General features: G+C 37.2%; 1 protein-coding gene across 1 annotated transcript in view; it reads right to left on the bottom strand.

The window, feature by feature from the left end:
* Nucleotides 1–20,870, bottom strand: part of LOC126285431 (cubilin-like) — a 1,398,426-nt gene that overhangs the window by 857,579 nt on the left and 519,977 nt on the right. Inside the window, exons 23-24 of the mRNA XM_049984811.1 lie at nucleotides 14,451–14,581; nucleotides 10,138–10,324 (exon numbers count right to left, since the gene is read on the bottom strand). Of these exons, the coding sequence (XP_049840768.1) occupies nucleotides 10,138–10,324; nucleotides 14,451–14,581 (318 nt within the window). The remainder of the gene's footprint in view (nucleotides 1–10,137; nucleotides 10,325–14,450; nucleotides 14,582–20,870) is intronic.

Genomic DNA, 20,870 nt, shown 5'->3' with positions numbered 1-20,870 from the left:
ATCCAATATAAATTCCACAATGGAAGGGGAAAAAGCTGTCAGTTTACCATTCCTGGATGTCAGGGTCAGAAGAAAAGGTGATGTTACCCTGAGGCATAGTGTCTATTGCAAACCAACTCACATGGACCCATATTTATAGGCTACAAGATGGCATCACCCTGCATAATGTGGTAGCGTCTTACACTCTTTGGTGCATAGAGCACACGTAGTCTCAGATGCTGAGCTACAACACCTAAGAATATATTCCAACAGTGTGGATATTCCTATAGACAGATATGCCATACATTCTAATCTAAGCAAATACAAAAGAGGGATGTGAATGAAGATGCAGAGACACCTCCTGCTTGCATTGTTGCCCTATTTTGGCAGCATATCTTCAAGAATTGAAAGAGTTCTCAAAAGGCACGACACTGAGTGTGTTTTCTGGCCACCAGAAAAATAGAGGAATTTATTGAGCTCTGTTAAAGGCGACCATGCTATTAGCAAACGTGACATGTATAAGATCCCATGCCAATGCAGATTATTTTATATAGGGCAGACATGTCAAACCGTGTAAGAATGTTGTGTCAAACACTGTCATTATAAAGACCAGGGCGAACTAACTAAATCAATAGTACTGGACACGGGACATGGGACATCAGATGTTTTACAAAAAGACTGAAATTTTATCCCAGAATCATCTTTCTGGGACTGCATTATTAAGGAGGTATAAATATCCATAAGACACATTTATCAACAGGGATGCATGTTTTCAACTAAGCACCATCTGGAATTCAGCTCTGGTTGGCATTACATCAAAACAGGTAAAACAAAATCTTCCAATTCACAACTCAACGCAATGCGCTGCTGAAATTTAATTCAACTCCTAATCACAGGAGTATCCGGCAGCACAGTCATTGCCCACAGCGCACACGTGGAAGGTAATTCTGTAGTTCCCATGGCTCCCAGCAGGGGCACAAAGAGCCCTTTCCTCCAACTGCTAATGCCTTCCCATGCACACACTTTGGCTGCTTTTGGCCTGATACATTTTGACACCGGGATGCAATTGTCATCAGTCATATCTTGCCGTAATGACAGCAGCAACTACCACCATCTGAAGATGTTGAGTAGTTGCAATGATGAAATATTGTGAGATTTACACAATATGATCTGGCCGGAAATCCGAGAAGTGTCTTTGCAAAGATCCGTCAGGAAAGGCCTGAAAAATCATATTAATGCTACGTTTTAGGAATAGGTAACATTTAAAATAGGAAATGTTGTCCTTCAAAAAACATTACTTGCTTCTGAACACAGATTGATATTTTACTTTATCTTGAAGTAAGCGTTGAAAATGAAAAATTTGGTCACTATTCACATATTAGAATACTGGGTCAAAACATTACCACCTTTTAATCAGGTTTTGGACAGTATGGTGACATTCAGATGAAACAAGAAGGAAAATTAATCCATAACATAATGTCTAGAAATCATTTTAAAGTGTAATTGTTGTCACAAGAATAAATTACACCAGGAAGACCCTCTGTTGAGTCAATACCAACAGTTATCAGTACATCACAAGATGAGCAAAGTTTGAGAACTGGACTCAATCATAAGTGGGATCTTTTATTTATGTATTAACTTTTGTTGTTACATATGACCTGCACCTTGGAAGATGCTTCAGTCCATGGTTCACATTTGCTCAAGTACAGCTTTATGCAAGGGCTGGTGTGGGAACATTGGTACCAGAGGTGAGTGAGTGGAGGGGATCAGTGAGTGGGCAGCAGATACTGACATGTTCCGAAACTTGAGAATCTGTACCGTGTACTTTGACTTTTTAGGAAAGCCTGCCACATTTAAACTGCAGGTTGTCTGAATCGATTTGTAGTCAGAATTGAGTAGACCTTAAAATTGGGGAAATACTCAACAATAGTATTCACCTCTGCAGGAGATAGTAAAAGTCTAAATGGGGACTAATGGCATGCTTATGCATTTTGAGCTGCAATGTTGTTGACACTTTATGACATATGACAGGAACAAAAGGGGGGTGTCAGCTGCTGGTTCTGTGCAGCCAATGAGAGAGCGGTGGGCTGATGACATGTTTGGAAGAAAGACAAATTGTAACATTCTCACATGAACACATGAATTTTGATGCAAAATCCCATATCTATTCACATAAAAGTGGCTGTGTTCTCAGGTCCCACCTCTGAAATTGCAATATATTCAGTAGAAACAACTAATTATTTGTGACAATGAAGATATAAATTTCACAGCTGTGTTCTTTGGATGATAATGATGACTAGAAATAGTGATACCACAGATGGCAGGGCTAGTAACTGAAAAATATAAAAAAGTAAACAATCTGCAAATTAATGTAAACCATTTCTCATCATTTATTTTATTTCTCCACGTATTATCAAAATGTAGACAATCAATAAAAGGCATTAATTTAGAATAGGTAGATTGCGGACTTTGTAGGCACATACATTGTGTTGATAAAAGTATGCAGTTTTGATTAGAATGCAAAAAAAAAAAAAAAAAAAAAAAAAAAAAAAAAAATCCTTAAGAAGTCTCTTGATAAAAAGGGGTTTGCCTTACAATCAGGGTTGTCTTATACTCGAGTAAATATGGTACTCCACAGACAGCTTACAAATTACCTCACCACAAACAATCTACTAGATGAATGCCAATCAGGTTTCTGTAGACAGCACAGCACAACTTTTGCTTTTAAAAAATTAACAGGTGACCAGAAGCTTGCCATGGACACACAAGGGGCAACTGTCATTAGTTCATCAGTAAAGACTCTGACACTGTTGACTTAACATGTTACTTGTAAAAAACTTAGCATCCTAAATTTCTTGCCAAGTGCAGTGTAATGGTGTCACTCGTACCAGATGCCTCACCAGCAATGCATCATGTCCGGCACCATAAAGTCACAATGGATGCAGGTAGTATCAGGCATCCCCCACAGTTTGATATTAGGTCACGTACCCTTTCCACTGTATGTCAGTGATATGTCATCAGATATGTCCTACTGCAAATATCATATGTACACTGCTGATGACCTCCTGTTGTATCTAAGTTCAAAACCAATTAACCTGACGAGAGCTATTGAGATTCTCAATACCAAACTGTGTGAACTCTCAAAATGGGTGCAAGATATACGTTAAAGCTCAACCCAGCCACTATCCAAGTGGTTCTGATAAGTCATTTTGGGCTCATTAGCCTGTATTTACAGTAATCGCTACCACATTTAACCCTAAAGGGAACAAATATCAACATCTCTCCTTCAGAAGTGTCTACAATTAATAATAGACGAATATCTAAATTGGACTGAGCATGTAACTGCAATGTGCAAAAAGACATCAGCATATCTCCAAGCTCTACATAAAAATAGGAATCTCTTCCCCCTTCACCTGAAAAAGAAACTTACACAGACACTTATACTTCCAGTAATTGATTACAGCCATGTTTTCATGCAAGGGCTATCTCATTAAAGCTCACAACACCTGGAACTGGTTATTAATGCCTGTTCTCATTATATCTGTGATGTTTGACTCTTTGATCATATTTCACCATCATATGCACAACTAGCCTGGATTCGTGCTGGCAAATGCAGAGGTTTCCATACCCTCTGTCTTCTCTACTGTCTTATCAGTGTTCTATCACACACTTCTCGCCTTGGCCTTAATTTTCTTGTCCGAATAATGGGGCAGAAACACCCTTTCCCATCATAGCAAAATCTTTTCTATCACACTTAATGCATTTAGGAACTTTCGGGTAACTGAACATGTATCAATAATTACAGATATCTTTAGTTGTATATATACATTTGGATGTAACTGTATTGTGTTGATGTACTGGTGGATATTGTGTGATATGACTCCTGTAGTTGATATATAATTGGTATAATGTCAGCTTTATCCTGATGCCACATGTCCTTGACTTCCTCAGCCAGTTGGATGTATTTTTCAATTTTTTCTTTGTTGTATTGGGTATGGATATTTCGATTAGTTGTGTTAATTTCTTCTTTTTATTGGTGAGTATGATGTCAGGTTTGTTATGTGGTGTTGTTTTCTCTGTTATAATGGTTCTGTTCCAGTATAATTTGTATTCATCATTCTCCAGTACATTTTATGGTGCATACTTGTATGTGGGAACGTGTTGTTGTATTAGTTTATGTTGTATGGCAAGTTGTTGGTGTATTATTTTTGCTACATCGTCATGTCTTCTGGTGTATTCTGTATTTGCTAGTATTGAACATCCGCTTGTGATGTTATCTACTGTTTCTATTTGTTGTTTGCAATGTCTGCATTTATCTGTTGTGGTATTGGGATCTTTAATAACATGCTTGCTGTAATATCTGGTGTTTATTGTTTGATCCTGTACTGCAATCATGAACCTTTCCATCTCACTGTGTATATTGCCTTTTCTTAGCCATGTGTTGAATGTGTCTTGATCGATGAGTGGCTGTGTTAGATGATACGGTTGCTTGCCATGTAGTGTTTTCTTTTTTCAATTTACTTTCTTCGTTTCTGTTGATGTTATGTGATCTAAAGGGTTATAGAAGTGGTTATGAAATTGTAATGGTCAGCCGATGAATTTATATGACTGATTGATTTGTGTATTTTGCTAGTTTCTGCTCGTTCTATAAAGAATTTTCTTAAATTGTCTACCTGTCCATAATGTAGATTTTTTATGTCAATAAATCTCCTTCTTCCTTCCTTTCTGCTTAATGTGAATCTTTCTGTTGCTGAATGTATGTGATGTTTTCTATATTTGTGGCATTCTGATTGTGTAAGTGTATTGAGCACTTCTAGGTCTGTGTTACTCTGTTTCACTACTCCAGATGAATAGGTCAATATTGGTATAGCATAAGTATTAATAGCTTTTGTCTAGTTTCTTGCTGTCAATTCTGTTTTCAGTAATTTTGTTAGTCTTTGTCTATATTTTTCTTTTAGTTCTTCTTTAATATTTGTATTATCTATTCCTATTTTTTGTCTGTATCCTAGATATTTATAGCCATCTGTCTTTTCCATCACTTCTATGCAGTCACTGTGGTTATCCAATATGTAATCTTCTTGTTTAGTGTGTTTTCCCTTGACTATGCTATTTTTCTTACATTTGTCTGTTCCAAAATTATTATTATTATTATTATTATTACTATTATTATTATCAGTATCAGCAGCTGTTGTAGTACAAGTACTGACAGTATTAACTTTATTAGTACATAGTCATTGTTCACTCACACTGGCACTACAGACACTTGCCTTATTTTAATGCTAACTGTCATATTAAAAACGCTAGCTGTCATATAACAATTGTTATTTCTTAGGCAATAATGGTGAAACAGATAGTGTATGTGTGAAATACTGATCCAGTGTAAGAGAGGGCCTGATGGTGCTAATCAAGCAGGCTAAATAAATAAAGAAAAATATATAAATATAAAAATAAAGACTGTCAGAGGCAAGAAAAGCGCTTCTGAAGAAGAGAAATTTGTTAACATTGAATGTAGATTTAAGGTCTTAGGAAGTCTTTTCTGAAGGTATTTGTCTCAAATGTAGCCTTCTATGGAAGTGGAACATGGCTCATAAACAGTTCAGACAAGAACAGAATAGAACTTTTGAAATGTGTTGCTATAGAAAAATTCTGAAGATTATATGGGCTCAAAAATGTGAACAGCATTTGGTACATGAACTTTTTAATATGCTTCCAATAGAAAAACAAAAATAACTGTGATAGTTATTGATTTATGGCGTTTAGTTTGCAGTTAGTGCATATGAGTATTATTAGCAACTACACTGCAGTTCCTAAATGTAACATAGAAATAGGAATAAAACTCACTGGCTTATCGTTTTGATATTCCAGCCATCAGAAACCATGTCCTTGAGACACAAGCTATATATGTGTCTGAGCCCACTAAAGAAACACTATGGCTGTGAAAAAGTATTCTTCCTGCCAGTAGTACAACTGAAACTTGGGAACCATGTGACTGGGTCTGGAAAATCTGTGATTATCAAGTTATATCCTGGAAGGCATAGAATTATCGTGCTAAATTCCACTTCACATTTTCTTGTCATTTCCATTGTGTAGCCTGAGTTATTTTCACTTAAGGTGTGACATTAGGTTGTCAGTTTATGGTTTTGAGTCCAGAAAGGTTGTTCTATGCAGAAACTTTAACTAGTCTCAAATTTATATGCCTAAACCCCATGATAGCCGGAAAGGAGAGTTTATGCTACAGTTGTTCACTAGCTCTGAGGTAATGGGGTCACACAGTAAAGTGGAGGCTGCATTAGCTCTCGATTCCAATCTATATCAAGGCCAACATTTGCCTATTCTGTGATAGAGCTACAAGCAGCCAGATCGAATATCATCAAGGAAATCTTCTCCGTGGTAAATCTTCTCTCTACTTTCAGTACCCCGTGGTCTGAGGATGAAAAACTTAAGGTGCTGCACAGTTGATAATGTAATGTAAATAGATAGATAAAAAATCTACTCACTAAGTGGCAGCAGGGTAACACACATGCACACACAAGCCTTTGGAGTCAGTGGCTTGTTCTGCTTGCAGAAGAGTTGAAGGGGAAGGAAAGTGGGTGAAGGTAAGGAATGGAAAGGTTTAGGGGTAGGGATACGGTTTAGAAAAGTCATCCAGAACCCCAGGTCAGGGGAGACTTACTGGATGGGATGAGAAGGAAAGAAGGACGACATACTGCCCAGTAAGTCTCCCCTGACCTGAGCTCTGCCTGTAGAAGCCTACTAGTTCAGAGTTAAAGATGTAGTCAAACCAAGGATGAAGTGTATTTTCATCCAGAAAGGAATCTGCTTGACTGTTGTTCAAAAATGAGCAGAAAAGGTAAATAAATGAAGGTGGAAGATCAGAAGAACAAATGTGTGAGGGATGAATTACTCATGGAAAGTCTTGTTAACAAACAAACTCTTGGAAACTTTTGTTTGTAAACCATTCAGAGTCTGTTATCGTTTAGTAGCAGTGCTTCATGTAGTTGTGTTAGTCATTTTCTTACAATGCAGCTGAAAGGTGTCTCAGTTGTCAATATATTTCAGCTGGGTAGCAGTTTGTGGTGTACAACACCATTTTTGAACCACCAGATGCAAGACATTATCTGTTCATACTGCATGTTCCTCAAGGATATGCCTTTTTATTAGAATTCAGCCATTAATTTCTTATTAAAAATTAACATAAATGCACCAGCACTCATCACCAGTATCAATATTGCACTGGAACACTCAATGATGAACAAACAAAAATGCAGTACTTGTTGCTTCTTTCATTTTTGTTACTTTGAATTAGAAGATGCACTACTCTTACATCCAACTTCTAACTTACCTGTGAAAGAAAATATCACAGAAACGTTAAATGGTGTTAGTTCACCATATATGTCAATTATCAAAATGTCTTGAATGTGGCAAATCATTCATGACAGGAGAGTGTTTCTCAAAACAAGAAAATTATTATCTGACATGATTTATCTAATAGCACTGGCATCACAAAGAATAGAAATGGTTTGAGTTGGTTCTTTTCCTTTCATACATCTACTGAACCCAAAAGGAGCAATACATTGTAAACGTTACACCTTTCTCAACTTGCTACTCTATTTTTTAATACATAAACAAAATTTATAAGATTTAAGTATCCAAAATTCAACTTTAACTACAAGACAAATACTAGAATTTCAAATAAAAATGCCAACTGATAAACAAGCCCATAGCAACCTAAGAATGTTGTGTTACTGCACAGTGTGGACCGTGTTTATTGAAGTTACCTGATGCAGAAAATTAAGCTACCATAACAAACTATTTTATGCTCATCTGTATGATAGCATACACGTGTCGTAGGTGTACTGCAATGTGCTCATCTGAGTAGATGCTGTCTAGCATTAGACAACTGGTTATGGGTGGCCTGTATCAGTGGCCACTTTGTGAAGAAGAAACTTTTGGGCACTAACTGTTCTGATCTTAATGCAACCATGAACTCTTTTGCTGAGAAATTTCTGGAAGATTTTGCTATTACTGGTCAGTTAGAAACAGATGCAAATTATTTTTTAGGTTCCATAGGACCGATCCTTTTAGCAGACAGATGAAATGTGGTTAAAAAAAATACAAGGAGTGGAATTGAACTTGCAACTCTGCATGTATACGGTACGGCATTTATCACTGCACAATGTGCAGATACAGTAGTGCAGCAACTCGAGCAGAAGACAACACTTGCTAGAAAAATTCTGCATCCTACAATTTTACCAGATCATGCAGATGGCTGGCCTTTGAATTTTGAGGCATGACCAATTTTATTGGCTCCTTATAGGAATGACTCAGATTTAGTCCATGTGGTGGCCTCATGGAGCCAGATTTTAAGTCTAAAACTGGAAATATTTGTCTTTTTCACTAAATGTGCTAATATTTTAAAATTAAAAATCTGTTTATACAATATGAGTTGTCCAGAAGAAACAAATCAGATTTAAAATGGGTTTCCTACCTATAAGACTTTTATGTCATTTAGAAAATCATACATTTTTGAGGTAACTTGTTGCACACCACACATGCTGCATGTTGACTATTGCCAAGTTTTTTATTGAAATGCAAAGAAAAAAATGGAAGATTAATATGGTGGACTGGGTGCTCAAATTTCTACACACTATTTGCTATGTATTACTTATGCTCACAGATTTGGTTATCCTGAAATTCAGTCCATATTTCCATATATATATATATGAAGACTTAAGAATCACTGGGACTTGCCACAAATTTCCACACATAAACTTCGTACTTCTGTTTCTTTCCATAAGCCATACATTAAGTTTCAAAATGATACATTTCAGTTCATTACTAAAGGTGAACACATTTCATTCGTGTCTAAGTACTGTGATTAATTATTTTGAGTTACATTGATAATACATTCATCAAAACACTTTTCTACAATATTGGGTGTAACATTCAGAAATGAGATTTACATTGGTTCTGTCATGCAATAGCACCAAAAATTTAGGATGGAAAGAAAGAAAAAAAAGTCAGTATGTAATTCCTTTAGAAAGGATCATTAAAATCAACTTGTAATGGGCCTTTCATGGTCTTACTTACTAAAAGGCTTGTTGAACAATTTGTTCTGGGGTCACAAATTCCTTGTGAACAATCCCCCTTAACACAGGCAGACAGAGAGAGAGTAGTTGTTTTATTACTTGAACACTGAAGCTCTCTTTGACCACATATTTTGGTCAGTGTGCCATTCTTCACATTCACAGTTTGTTTGTTTTGGGACCGTATTCAAAAAGATGATTCTTCCATTTTAGGCCTTTCTGCTTAATTGTCAGGTCTTTTTGGATCTGTTTGGCAACACTTTTCTCAAGCCTATGATCTGTCAAAATCTGATGAAATGTTCCAATTTACCTCAGCACTCATTAGATTCGATATTAGCCAACAGTCTGTTTTTGCAGGAACCATTATCTACACCACATTTTAATTATTTGCAATTTTATAGGTGTACCTTAGTGATGTTCAACTTAACTGTTTCTCAGACATGAAAAAAATATGCACAGCATATTACGATAACAATTAACAATTAAAATACTAATTGCCTCATGGTAATATAGACAGTATAAGAGTATACAATGAATATTCATAAAGCTGCATGTGCGACAGGAAATACGTAGTCTGCACCAGATAGCAGCCAAAGATTAAAAGTTGCCACTACAACTTACTGATTGCAAAGTCACTGCTGTCAACACCAGAACATTCAGTGAAAAACTAAATGGACAGAGATCAGACTAAAACATTAGTCTTATCTGAAGAAGCAATAACTACCCTTTAATGAAGAAACAGAAACTGAATGAAAATAACATATTTTTTCAGAGCTTTCACTTACTGCGAAGTATGTGAACAAAAGTACTACAGTATAGCCAAACATACTGTGCACACATATGTATATGTTTACTAACGAAGAAAGATTAATGTCACAGAAATATTTTTACATGACATCATCAAATCTATTCTGAGATCATCCAATTTAGTCTCAATGTAATTCTATGGTAAATCTGCAAAATAAGGAGAAATTATTTAACAAGAACTACTTTCAAGGTATAGCCTTAAATTAGGTAACCTATATAATAAGCAAATATTTTAAAAATGACTATACACATTACAAACAATTACCTTATTTCCAGATAGTCATACTGGCACCTAGATCCCCACTGAACCTCAAAGTTTGTGATATTTAACATAATCTGCTGACCAACTGGAACAGATATGATCCAAGTGCAGTTCTGTTCAGGAGGGTAATACTGTGGATATCGTGGGGACTGGATGACACCCATTGTTAAATGGAAAGTATGACCACATGCTGCAAAGTAATTTAAAAATTAAAAATAACTATCTGGGAATAAACTTTTGTAGTAGAAATCAATCACAGATGAGCAATGGAATATGTTAAAGATATAATATATTCCTTTTTCAAAATTATCAATGAAAAAAAGTATTCTGAATGCAGCATACTTTAGCCATACCCTCTCTGAGATTGTTGTTGTTGTTGTGGTCTTCAGTCCTGAGACTGGTTTGATGCAGCTCTCCATGCTACTCTATCCTGTGCAAGTTTCTTCATCTCCCAGTACCTACTGCGAGCTGAATCTGCTTGGTGTATTCATCTCTTGGTCTCCCTCTATGGTTTTTACCCTCTACGCTGCCCTCCAGTACTAAATTGGTGATCCCTTCATGCCTCAGAACATGTCCTACCAACTCCAATCTGGTTCAACACCTCCTCATTAGTTATGTGATCTACCCATCTAATCTTCAGCATTCTTCTGTAGCACCACATTTTGAAAGCTTCTATTCTCTTTTTGTCTAAACTATTTATCGTACATGTTTCACTTCCATACATGGCTACACTCCATACAAATACTTTCAGAAACGACTTCCTGACACTTAAATTAACAAATTTCTCTTCTAAAGAAACGCTTTCCTTCCCATTGGCAGTCTACATTTTATATCCTCTCTACTTCGACCATCATCAGTTATTTTGCTCCCCAAATAGCAAAACTCCTTTACTACTTTAAGTGTCTAATTTCCTAATCTTAATTCGACTACATTCCATTATACTTGTTTTGCTTTTGTTGATGTTAATCTTATAGCCTCCTTTCAAGACACTATCCATTCCGTTTAACTGCTCTTCCACTCTCTGAGATATGAGATCAAATTTGCCTATTTTGGCAGAGATTCCAGCCACAGCTTCCATAACTGTTTCATTTGTGTAGTGAAACAGTGCACCCATGGCACTTGCACAGTAACAAATCAGTACACAATGTCAGTTGGATTCTTTTCAGAATGGTCAAAAAAATGCTGAGAAATACATTTCCATTTTTGCTCATGAGCAAGATACAACATATGAAACACTCACCTACCACAAAGCTTTATCAGAATTACTTATCCATATTAAACAAAATGTACCCTGCTTTTTCTTTTGATATGACTATGCAATCAGCGATTACACACACATTCAGTTGTATATACTCCACAATCATATTACGGACTTTGTTGATTTTTTTCATCTGTGGTTGCCAATTGGAAACAAATGTCACATGGATCATCTTTAAGTGAAATGGTATGTTTCAATTCAGCCACTTAGTTTTCTACTATTTAATATCGACTGCAGTTGAATGTCAAACTTTATAACTTGATATTTAAATTACATATGAATTTGACTATTCTGTTGTAGGTTTTTACGTCGAATGCATTGAACAGAGACTTGGATGTGGTACTCTATTCTTGATGATAGATGACAAAAACCTGCTCCTTCTTGTCAATATTTTGGACATTTAAACAAGATATGCTTTGTATTTCTATGATTGGTACCATCACAATCACAGATAGGTATTTAGTTTATATGCAAACTATATTAGTGTTGTAGGAATGACCCATGACTTTTAGTCTTTTGTTACTCAACCTAGATGTTGCTCGTCAGGGTCTAATGCTGTTCTCAAACCAGTTTTATCTGCAGTTGTATTTGAGCATAGATGTGTCTGTGAGCTCTGAGTCCATTCATTTAGCCATGAGTAAGCCACACTTTGGCATAAGTTGTACCTAAATTCCATTTAAGGGAGCTTTAAATCTAAAGAAATTTCAATGTGTGCAGTTTGCTTTTCTAGTTAATCTGCTTTATCAGTTCCCATAATTCCACAATGGGCTTTCAAACAGATAAATGTGACTTGTTTATGTCTTCTCAGGCATTAAATTACACAGATGGCATTTGGAGTTCTCCATTGCTGGGTTTAGACACTTTTACTGTACATATTGCATGCAGAACACTCTTAGAATCTGATAGTATTTCAAGCGATGAGTACTTCTGACTCATGCAGCGTTGTATCACTTGTAAGACTGCAATATCTCAGCCCAGTACATTGGGATATACGCTGATAACCGAAATTGTTGTTCTATCTGTAGTTGAGGGGTGAAAATGGCACAGTCTGTATTGTTTCCTCTTTGAACTGTCTGTACGTGTGTAGATGGATTACAAAGCTCCCCTGTTCCTCTGTTTACTTATTCAATGCCTTGCTTTCCCTCTATTGTGTGCACTGAAATGTGATATCAAAAAGTAAAATAGTAATACAGGAAGACAGTCCACTGAATGTTTGAGACCATTTCACTGCACACACCTCCCAATTCACTGTTTGTTTAAATGAAATCATATGGTATTTTGTTCCATTTTCCTAGGGATGAACACCACAATTGCATAATTTGGTGTATTGCATATTGAACACAGGGGACGTTCTCTGCTATGAAATATTACATGAACTTTTTCTCCTTATATGCAGGCACATCTCTTGTGGTTCAAAAAGCAGTGCATTGGCTGGTGTAGAATTCATCACTCCTAAGGAGATGTGCACACTGCAGTGTCGAAATGCATCTAATAAAAAAGTTAAAATTAAATATGTACATACTATATTGCTAAAGGTCTCAAATATTCTGCCATACACTTCACAATGGTCAGTGGTGTGCAGAGTATAGGTGTGGATGTTAAAAAGAAATACACAGATACTGTATTGACAAAGGTCTCACACATTGTCTCATTATTTTATAAAATACTGATTATGTAAAGTCATCACTTAATTGCTTTACTGAACCCAAATTATTTTTAAAAAGAGCAAAATATTGTTGTATTTAAATTCAGAATATATTAAATTGCTGATCCTCACCCCAACATTATGTTGGAATTACATAAAGACTTATTTGACAGCATGATATTCCAGTTTATCCACTCAAACGAAATGACACAATACAGTTACTTTAAAAGGCCATATGAGGAAAATCATTTCTGCACATCAACTTCCATAAAGTTTGGAAGATAGGATACAAGGTACTGGAGGAAGTAGAGTTGTGAGGTCAGATAACGAGTTGTGCTCAGGTACCTTAGTTGGTGGAGTACTTGCATGCAACAGGCAAAGGTTCTGTTTTTCAGTCCTGGTCACGCACACAGTTTTAATCTGTTATGAAGTTTCAATTATCTCCTTGATTAAAATAATTTTTTCTATCTCCTTGATTAAAATGATTTTTTCAACAGCTTTTGACTCTAATGCAGAAAATTATTATAAAAACAAAAATGTAATATACTTTCCTCTGCTGAATGTTTTTACTTCAACAACAGAAGATGTAAAAACATTAAATTATATATTTATTAAAAATAAAGATTCCAAGACTTACCAAGCGGGAAAGCGCCGGCAGACAGGCACATGAACAAAACACACAAACACACACACAGAATTACGAGCTTTCGCAACTGGCAGTTGCTTCGTCAGGAAGGAAATATGTCTGCTTGTGTCTGTGTATGTGCGGATGGATATGTGTGTGTGTGTGTGCGAGTGTACACCTGTCCTTTTTTTCCCCTAAGGGAAGTCTTTCCGCTCCCGGGATTGGAATGACTCCTTACCCTCTCCCTTAAAACCCACACCCTTTCATTTTTCCCTCTCCTTCCTTCCTTCCTGACGAAGCAACTGCCAGTTGCGAAAGCTCGTAATTCTGTGTGTGTGTTTGTGTGTTTTGTTCATGTGCCTGTCTGCCGGCGCTTTCCCGCTTGGTAAGTCTTGGAATCTTTATTTTTAATATATTTTTCCCATGTGGAAGTTTCTTTCTGTTTTATTTACATCGTAAATTATATATTTACTTGCACATAACACTATTAATTCAACCATTAGTTAAAAAAATCATTTTAAAAATATTTTTAGAACTCCACATGATGGTCACATGCACAAAATACTCTAACAATGAACATCGGCAGCTATATTAAGTGTCTAGCAATATTTTGTCCACATACATCCTCATGCATGTATTTTGTGTTCCTTGCAGTGGGGAGCCTGTCATAAAGTTTTGAATTGAACACACTGAAGCACAACATTAATTAATGGGAAAACACAATGCATCAGCTGCAGAGAAAAGAAAGAAAATACACAAAATCTAAAGTATATTTGTTGAATACTTACTTCCTGAAGTATCTATTTGATTGTAGTGTGCACTAAATCCTTGGTAATTAATACTATGATCAGACTGAAACACAACTGTCATTATGTTTCCTGTGGTGATCAATACTGGTGGAAGTCTTTCACCACAGAACCTGTCATGAAAATAAAAATATTACAAATTCACAATCCAGCTAGTAGAACATGAAAACACTGGATGTTTTCAAATGACAATTATGAAAACCATACAGTAGTAATTTCTGTCAACTTCATAAAAGCATTTGACTCAATTGACAGACAAACTTTATTTTGGGCTAAGAGGGTTTCAGAATCAATAGAAAAAATGTGGAAAATCATAAAACAAACACTGAAAGACACCATCTCAAAATTTAAGTTTTTTGGAGAGGTTTCTAAGCCCTTTGAAATAAAGACAGGAGTCATGCAAGGAGAGGGATTATTACCACTTCTCTTCAATGTTATCCTGGAGAAAATACTGAAAAGTAGGGACAAAGATATGAAATTGGAAGGAATAAGTCTAACAAACCTTGAGGAAAAAGGAAACAACCTGAAAATCAGGTGTTTAGCTTTTCCATTGACACCACCCTTTCAGACAGAAACTAGACTGATACACAAGGAATGCTGGATATCTTGCATGCAATTGCTGGAAAATCAGGGCTCAACATCTCCTATGAAAATACGGGATGTATGGAACAAATACGCCAATGGGAGAAATACTTAGAGGTAAAATATAGGAAGATTAAAAGGACAAAGAAATTCAATGCATAGGAGACTGGATGCAACCCAATGCACTGGATAAAGAGGCAGTGAAAGGAAGAGCCAGAAAATTAGACCTTGCTAACAAACTAAAACAGAATAAGTACAACAAATGGGTGATATTCTACAAGGCCGAAAGCATATACCGTAACTCAGTTAAACAACAGAAGGATTTTATGCTTTGGAGTTTCTTATTTTAAATAAAATGCACTAGTTGGAAGAACTTGAAAAGAAGGAAATAACATTCTCAGAAAAATTCTGGGGTCCCTGACTAATGATGAGACTTGTAAGAGTAGGAAGAACAAGGAGATCTACAAATACACAAAGACAAAATGTGAGAACAATGGTTGAAATTTTATGGACGCAGAGAAGGAACGGGTAAAAACTGGCTGAACATAATTGTCTACTACTTCACACCATTGATTCCATCTCTAAGTGGCTACAGTAAGTCAAAATAAATGCACAATAAATTGGTATTACACTACAGATGAGACAAAACAGAAGAATTCAGAAGCAAAATCAACAGCATAAAATCATTTGATGAGAAAAAATAAATATATTACTTTCTGAGGAGCATAGAAACAAATGAAGTAAAGAATGAAGTGGTTCTTGGCAAAGAGAAAAAGAAAAGCCATGAAGCCTTAATGTTCTACATGGTCCATAGTTTTCCATATTCAGAACAAAGAAAGAAAAGAAGGGCATCACATAAAGATAAAATAATATATTTATAGGAAAACCTGCTTTGTCTTTCACACCAACTATTTAGTGTTTTCACAGTTACAACCCCTACTGATCAGTAAAACAAAAGAACAGGTCAAGATAATTTGCGTCTACTCAATGAAGGTACAAAAACTACTCCAAATTATAAAAGTATTCTCTTGTATTACTTGTTTCATCAGCAGGAGACCCTTCAAACCCACATCCAAATCCCACAGTCAACCATACTGATTATAATCTGACTTTTACTATACACAGTACCTTGGATAGCATTCCCAAAATTAGTTTTCTGTAATTCCATTTTGTTAGTGTTAACATTGATTTTTCTAGTCTTTACAAGATACAGCCAAGTAAACATGACAAACATGTCAACAATATTTAGAATGTGGTAGTATCTTTTCTGAGTTGATTGAATTAGCCCAATGTAATCTATGCGATAAGTATATAATGTCTCATTTTCTTTGAATTAGGGGTGAAGGAAACCTCCTTCTTTCTTGATTTCTTTTACACTAATCAAAATGTTGCTCAATTGTAGATCACTTGTTTCACTTCATTCCTCATATATAATGTATAATAACCTTATTTGACATCATCTCCAGTTTCATTTGCAGCATAATGTCGTTTCTCGTGTACAGGGTTGATGATTTTTTGTTGGCTAGTGCATGAAATCATTAAAGCCTCTCTTCCACAGCTGACCTTAAAAAGAGATTTGTCCCAAACCAAAACCCTGATATACAGTCATTCTTTGAGACGTTTCTGATCAATGCCAAACAGATCTCATATTTTTTTTAGCTTCACTGTAGCTAATAAAATACCTGCAAAACAAAACAATATATTCACACAGAAACTTGAAGCATCTCCATGTTTCATCTGAAAATCAGATCAGTGTTCGATATTGCTATTCTTGGTGACAAGTCATTATTCTCCATCTTTTTTTAAAGCATTACAGTCCATTACAATTTAAAAATTTATTCCTAGCAAATACAACTGGAATTTTTTTAAGGCTAAGACATTAAGATCATAACAACCATATTTTTCTTTTGTGGTGTTGTCTCTTTACTCATGGAAGAGACTGGATGTAATTTCTCATCACCTGCAGATTTAGGTAAAAATACAGCTCCAAAACCTTCTTTGCTTGCATCTGCATGTAGTTCAGTTTTGTATTTTTTGTCATAGATTTTTAAAACTGAACACACTGAAAGGATATCTTTGAGTGTCTTGAACAGTCATCAAACTTATTTTCCTTATTGTTCCTGACAACATCACATGGTGGTTTGGTGATTGTAGCATTTAACCATCTTTTGGATGTAATACCAATAATTTCACTTCTGGCATTTTGGCTGTTAAGCACACAGCTATCTTCAAGGAACTGTGTTACTATTTATGTATGGAAATGCTAAAATCATATGATTTCATATATGTTGTGGAGTAAATCCTGCATACATTACAGATAAAAAGGAGAGTCAGCATAAGACTGCCAGTCGTGAATAAAACTTATGCTTGTAGATACACATGTTACAAATGCCAAATTAGCAAATCAACACTATTTAGCAATAACATGGTTAATTACTAAAATATATGGAAGCTATTGGAATGCCAGGCATTAAAGATTCACAATGAAAATTTCTCTGACAGCACGGACATGAGATAAGAGGATTCCATAAACTGAAATCACTGTCTCACTTGAGAAAGTTGTCTACTAGCTGTATTTTCAGAGCTTATTTGTCCACTGAATCCAATAGGATGTCCTTGACCACTGAATCCCAAAATGATATGGCTGTGGCTAAAATACTAACATTTTCACAATCTACAGGATGACTAATGACAACACAATATTAAGCAACCAGTGATTTGTTGGGATGTAGAAAGCAAATGTGCAGCTGGTGTTCAATTCACCATCCTTGTACAGTGTGTGTTTGTTGTCCTTCATAACTTTTACCACACTGACACTGAATTTCACAAGCACTTGCCTTTTATAAAACCCGAATATCTTTTATAGATCCCAAAAGACCTGCTGTCTTAGTTTGTGGGCAGAAGATCACATACGCTTAATGTTTCTTAGTGATTCTGGCAATTTTTGAAAAACTTTTCCCACATATGGGAAATAAGCCATGGATTTTATATTTCTTTTCTCTTCCTCTTTATTTGGTTGGTCTATCATTTTTAGATGTACTAGGGTGGACTTTAAGAGCATATGCAATATCTCAGTTTGTCTAATATAAAGGCTTTTCTGCAGAGAAACCAGTATTTCTATTGCAAAAAAGGAAAAAAGGGCACAACATAAAGCACACACATAACATGGTTGTAACAACAAGTCACATATTTTAGGACAACAACATAAGGCAGAGATATGCTGCACTGCTTACAGATTAACATAAACATTTCATTTCAACGTTTTCCCTTCAGTGTTTATATTGCTAAATATGGCTTAACACAATCCAGTTAATGATTTTAAATATTCAAGCTGCAGATGTGGTATTGGCTTTGTGAGAATTTCTGCATCTTGCTTATTGACTTGTACATGGTTGATGGCTAGCTGGCCTTGTAGAACTTTCTCAGTGCATGAGAAATTCCATATAATTTTATCTCTTGTGAAATTCAGGATTTTTGGTCAGTTTAATGTCACTTGTATTTTCCAATGAGAAGAACAGGAACACTCTCCAGTGGTGAAATTTCTTCATAGAGCTTGGATAATTATACTCCTTCTCTTGCCCCATCACTGGCAGCCACATATTTTTACTTGGATGTTGGCAATGATATGCCACTGTTGCTGCTTACTAGCCCAGGTACCTATTCCACCACAAAATCTTGCAATCACACTACTAACTCAGCATCAAGTTGTTGGATCACTGGCATAATCAGCATCAGTATATGTTGCCAGTCTTCCATTTGCATGTCTAGCATTGTATTATATACCCAGTGACACTGAACCTTTTATATCATTTTTATCAAAGACTAGTGATTTTTTTGAGAATGCTCTAAAAATTTTGACACACGGGTCACTACGAATGCTATATCTGGCCTTGTACTGTACCAACAGCTAAATACACAAGACAGTCCACTGCTTCTTGAGTTTCCCAGAGGAAAACTTCAATGTCCTTCTTCTTACTTCCTGATAGTAATCCAGAACTACCCTCAACTTGTTGTTGCAGTCCCTTGATAGAGTAGACATGGATATGCCTTACTTTTCAGAGACTCAAGATTCATTAGGAAGTCCCTGAAAAATTTGTTCCAGCAGCTTGGACATTGCTTTAGTCAATATAAACTTTTATGAGGCTTCCACACCTGATCAGTCCCATCGCTAAATCCCTGAGGTTGCTCCACATACACTTCTGTAAATTGAAATAAGAACACCGTGAATTCATTGTCCCAGGAAGGGGAAACTTTATTGACACATTCCTGGGGTCAGATACATCACATGATCACACTGACAGAACCACAGGCACATAGACACAGGCAACAGAGCATGCACAATGTCGGCACTAGTACAGTGTATATCCACCTTTTGCAGCAATGCACGCTGCTATTCTCCCATGGAGACGATCGGAGAGATGCTGGATGTAGTCCTGTGGAACGGCTTGCCATGCCATTTCCACCTGGCGCCTCAGTTGGACCAGCGTTCATGCTGGACGTGCAGACCGCGTGAGACGACGCTTCATCCAGTCCCAAACATGCTCAATGGGGGACAGATCCGGAGATCTTGCTGGCCAGGGTAGTTGACTTACACCTTCTAGAGCACGTTGGGTGGCACGGGATACATGTGGACATGCATTGTCCTGTTGGAACAACGAGTTCCCTTGCCGGTCTAGGAATGGTAGAACGATGGGTTTGATGACGGTTTGGATGTACCGTGCACTATTCAGTGTCCCCTCGACGATCACCAGAGGTGTACGGCCAGTGTAGGAGATCGCTCCCCACACCATGATGCCGGGTGTTGGCCCTGTGTGCCTCGTATGCGCCAAACACGCATACGACCATCATTGGCACCAAGGCAGAAGCGACTCTCATCGCTGAAGACGACACGTCTCCATTCGTCCCTCCATTCACGCCTGTCGCGACACCACTGGAGGCGGGCTGCACGATGTTGGGGCGTGAGCGGAAGACGGCCTAACGGTGTGCGGGACCGTAGCCCAGCTTCATGGAGATGGTTGCGAATGGTCCTCGCCGATACCCCGGGAGCAACAGTGTCCCTAATTTGCTGGAGAGTGGCGGTGCGGTCCCCTACGGCACTGCGTAGGATCCTATGGTCTTGGCGTGCATCCGTGCGTCGTTGCGGTCAGGTCCCAGGTCGACGGGCACGTGAACATTACGCTGACCACTGGCGACAACATCGATGTACTGTGGAGACCTCACGCCCCACGTGTTGAGCAATTCGGCAGTACGTCCACCCGGCCTCCCGCATGCCCACTATACGCCCTCGCTCAAAGTCCGTCAACTGCACATACGGTTCACGTCCACGCTGTCGCAGCATGCTACCAGTGTTAAAGACTGTGATGGAGCTCCGTATGCCACGGCAAACTGGCTGACACTGACAGCGGCCGTGCACAAATGCTGGGCAGCTAGCGCCATTCGACGGCCAACACCGCGGTTCCTGGTGTGTCCGCTGTGCCGTGCGTGTGATCATTGCTTGTACAGCCCTCTCGCAGTGTCCGGAGCAAGTATGGTGGGCCTGACACACCGGTGTCAATCTGTTCTTTTTTCCATTTCCAGGAGTGTATATCTCTTCTTGAAAAAGCAGATTTTATATCAGACTGTGTCAACTGAAGATGATCACTAGCAACAACATCGAAAATTACTCTAATTGTATGTACCTAGCAACAGGACTAAATGTTTTATTATTGTCAATAGCTTCCTGTTGACTAAACCCATGAATAACCAGTCCTGTTTTAAAGTGACCAGTTTTGCCATCAGATTTACACTTAATTGTATAAAAACAGCAGTTTATAATGGGCT

This window comes from Schistocerca gregaria, chromosome 8 (genome assembly GCF_023897955.1).
Source record: "Schistocerca gregaria isolate iqSchGreg1 chromosome 8, iqSchGreg1.2, whole genome shotgun sequence".
NCBI classification, from domain to species: domain Eukaryota; kingdom Metazoa; phylum Arthropoda; class Insecta; order Orthoptera; family Acrididae; genus Schistocerca; species Schistocerca gregaria.
This window is presented reverse-complemented; position numbering and strand designations above follow the sequence as displayed.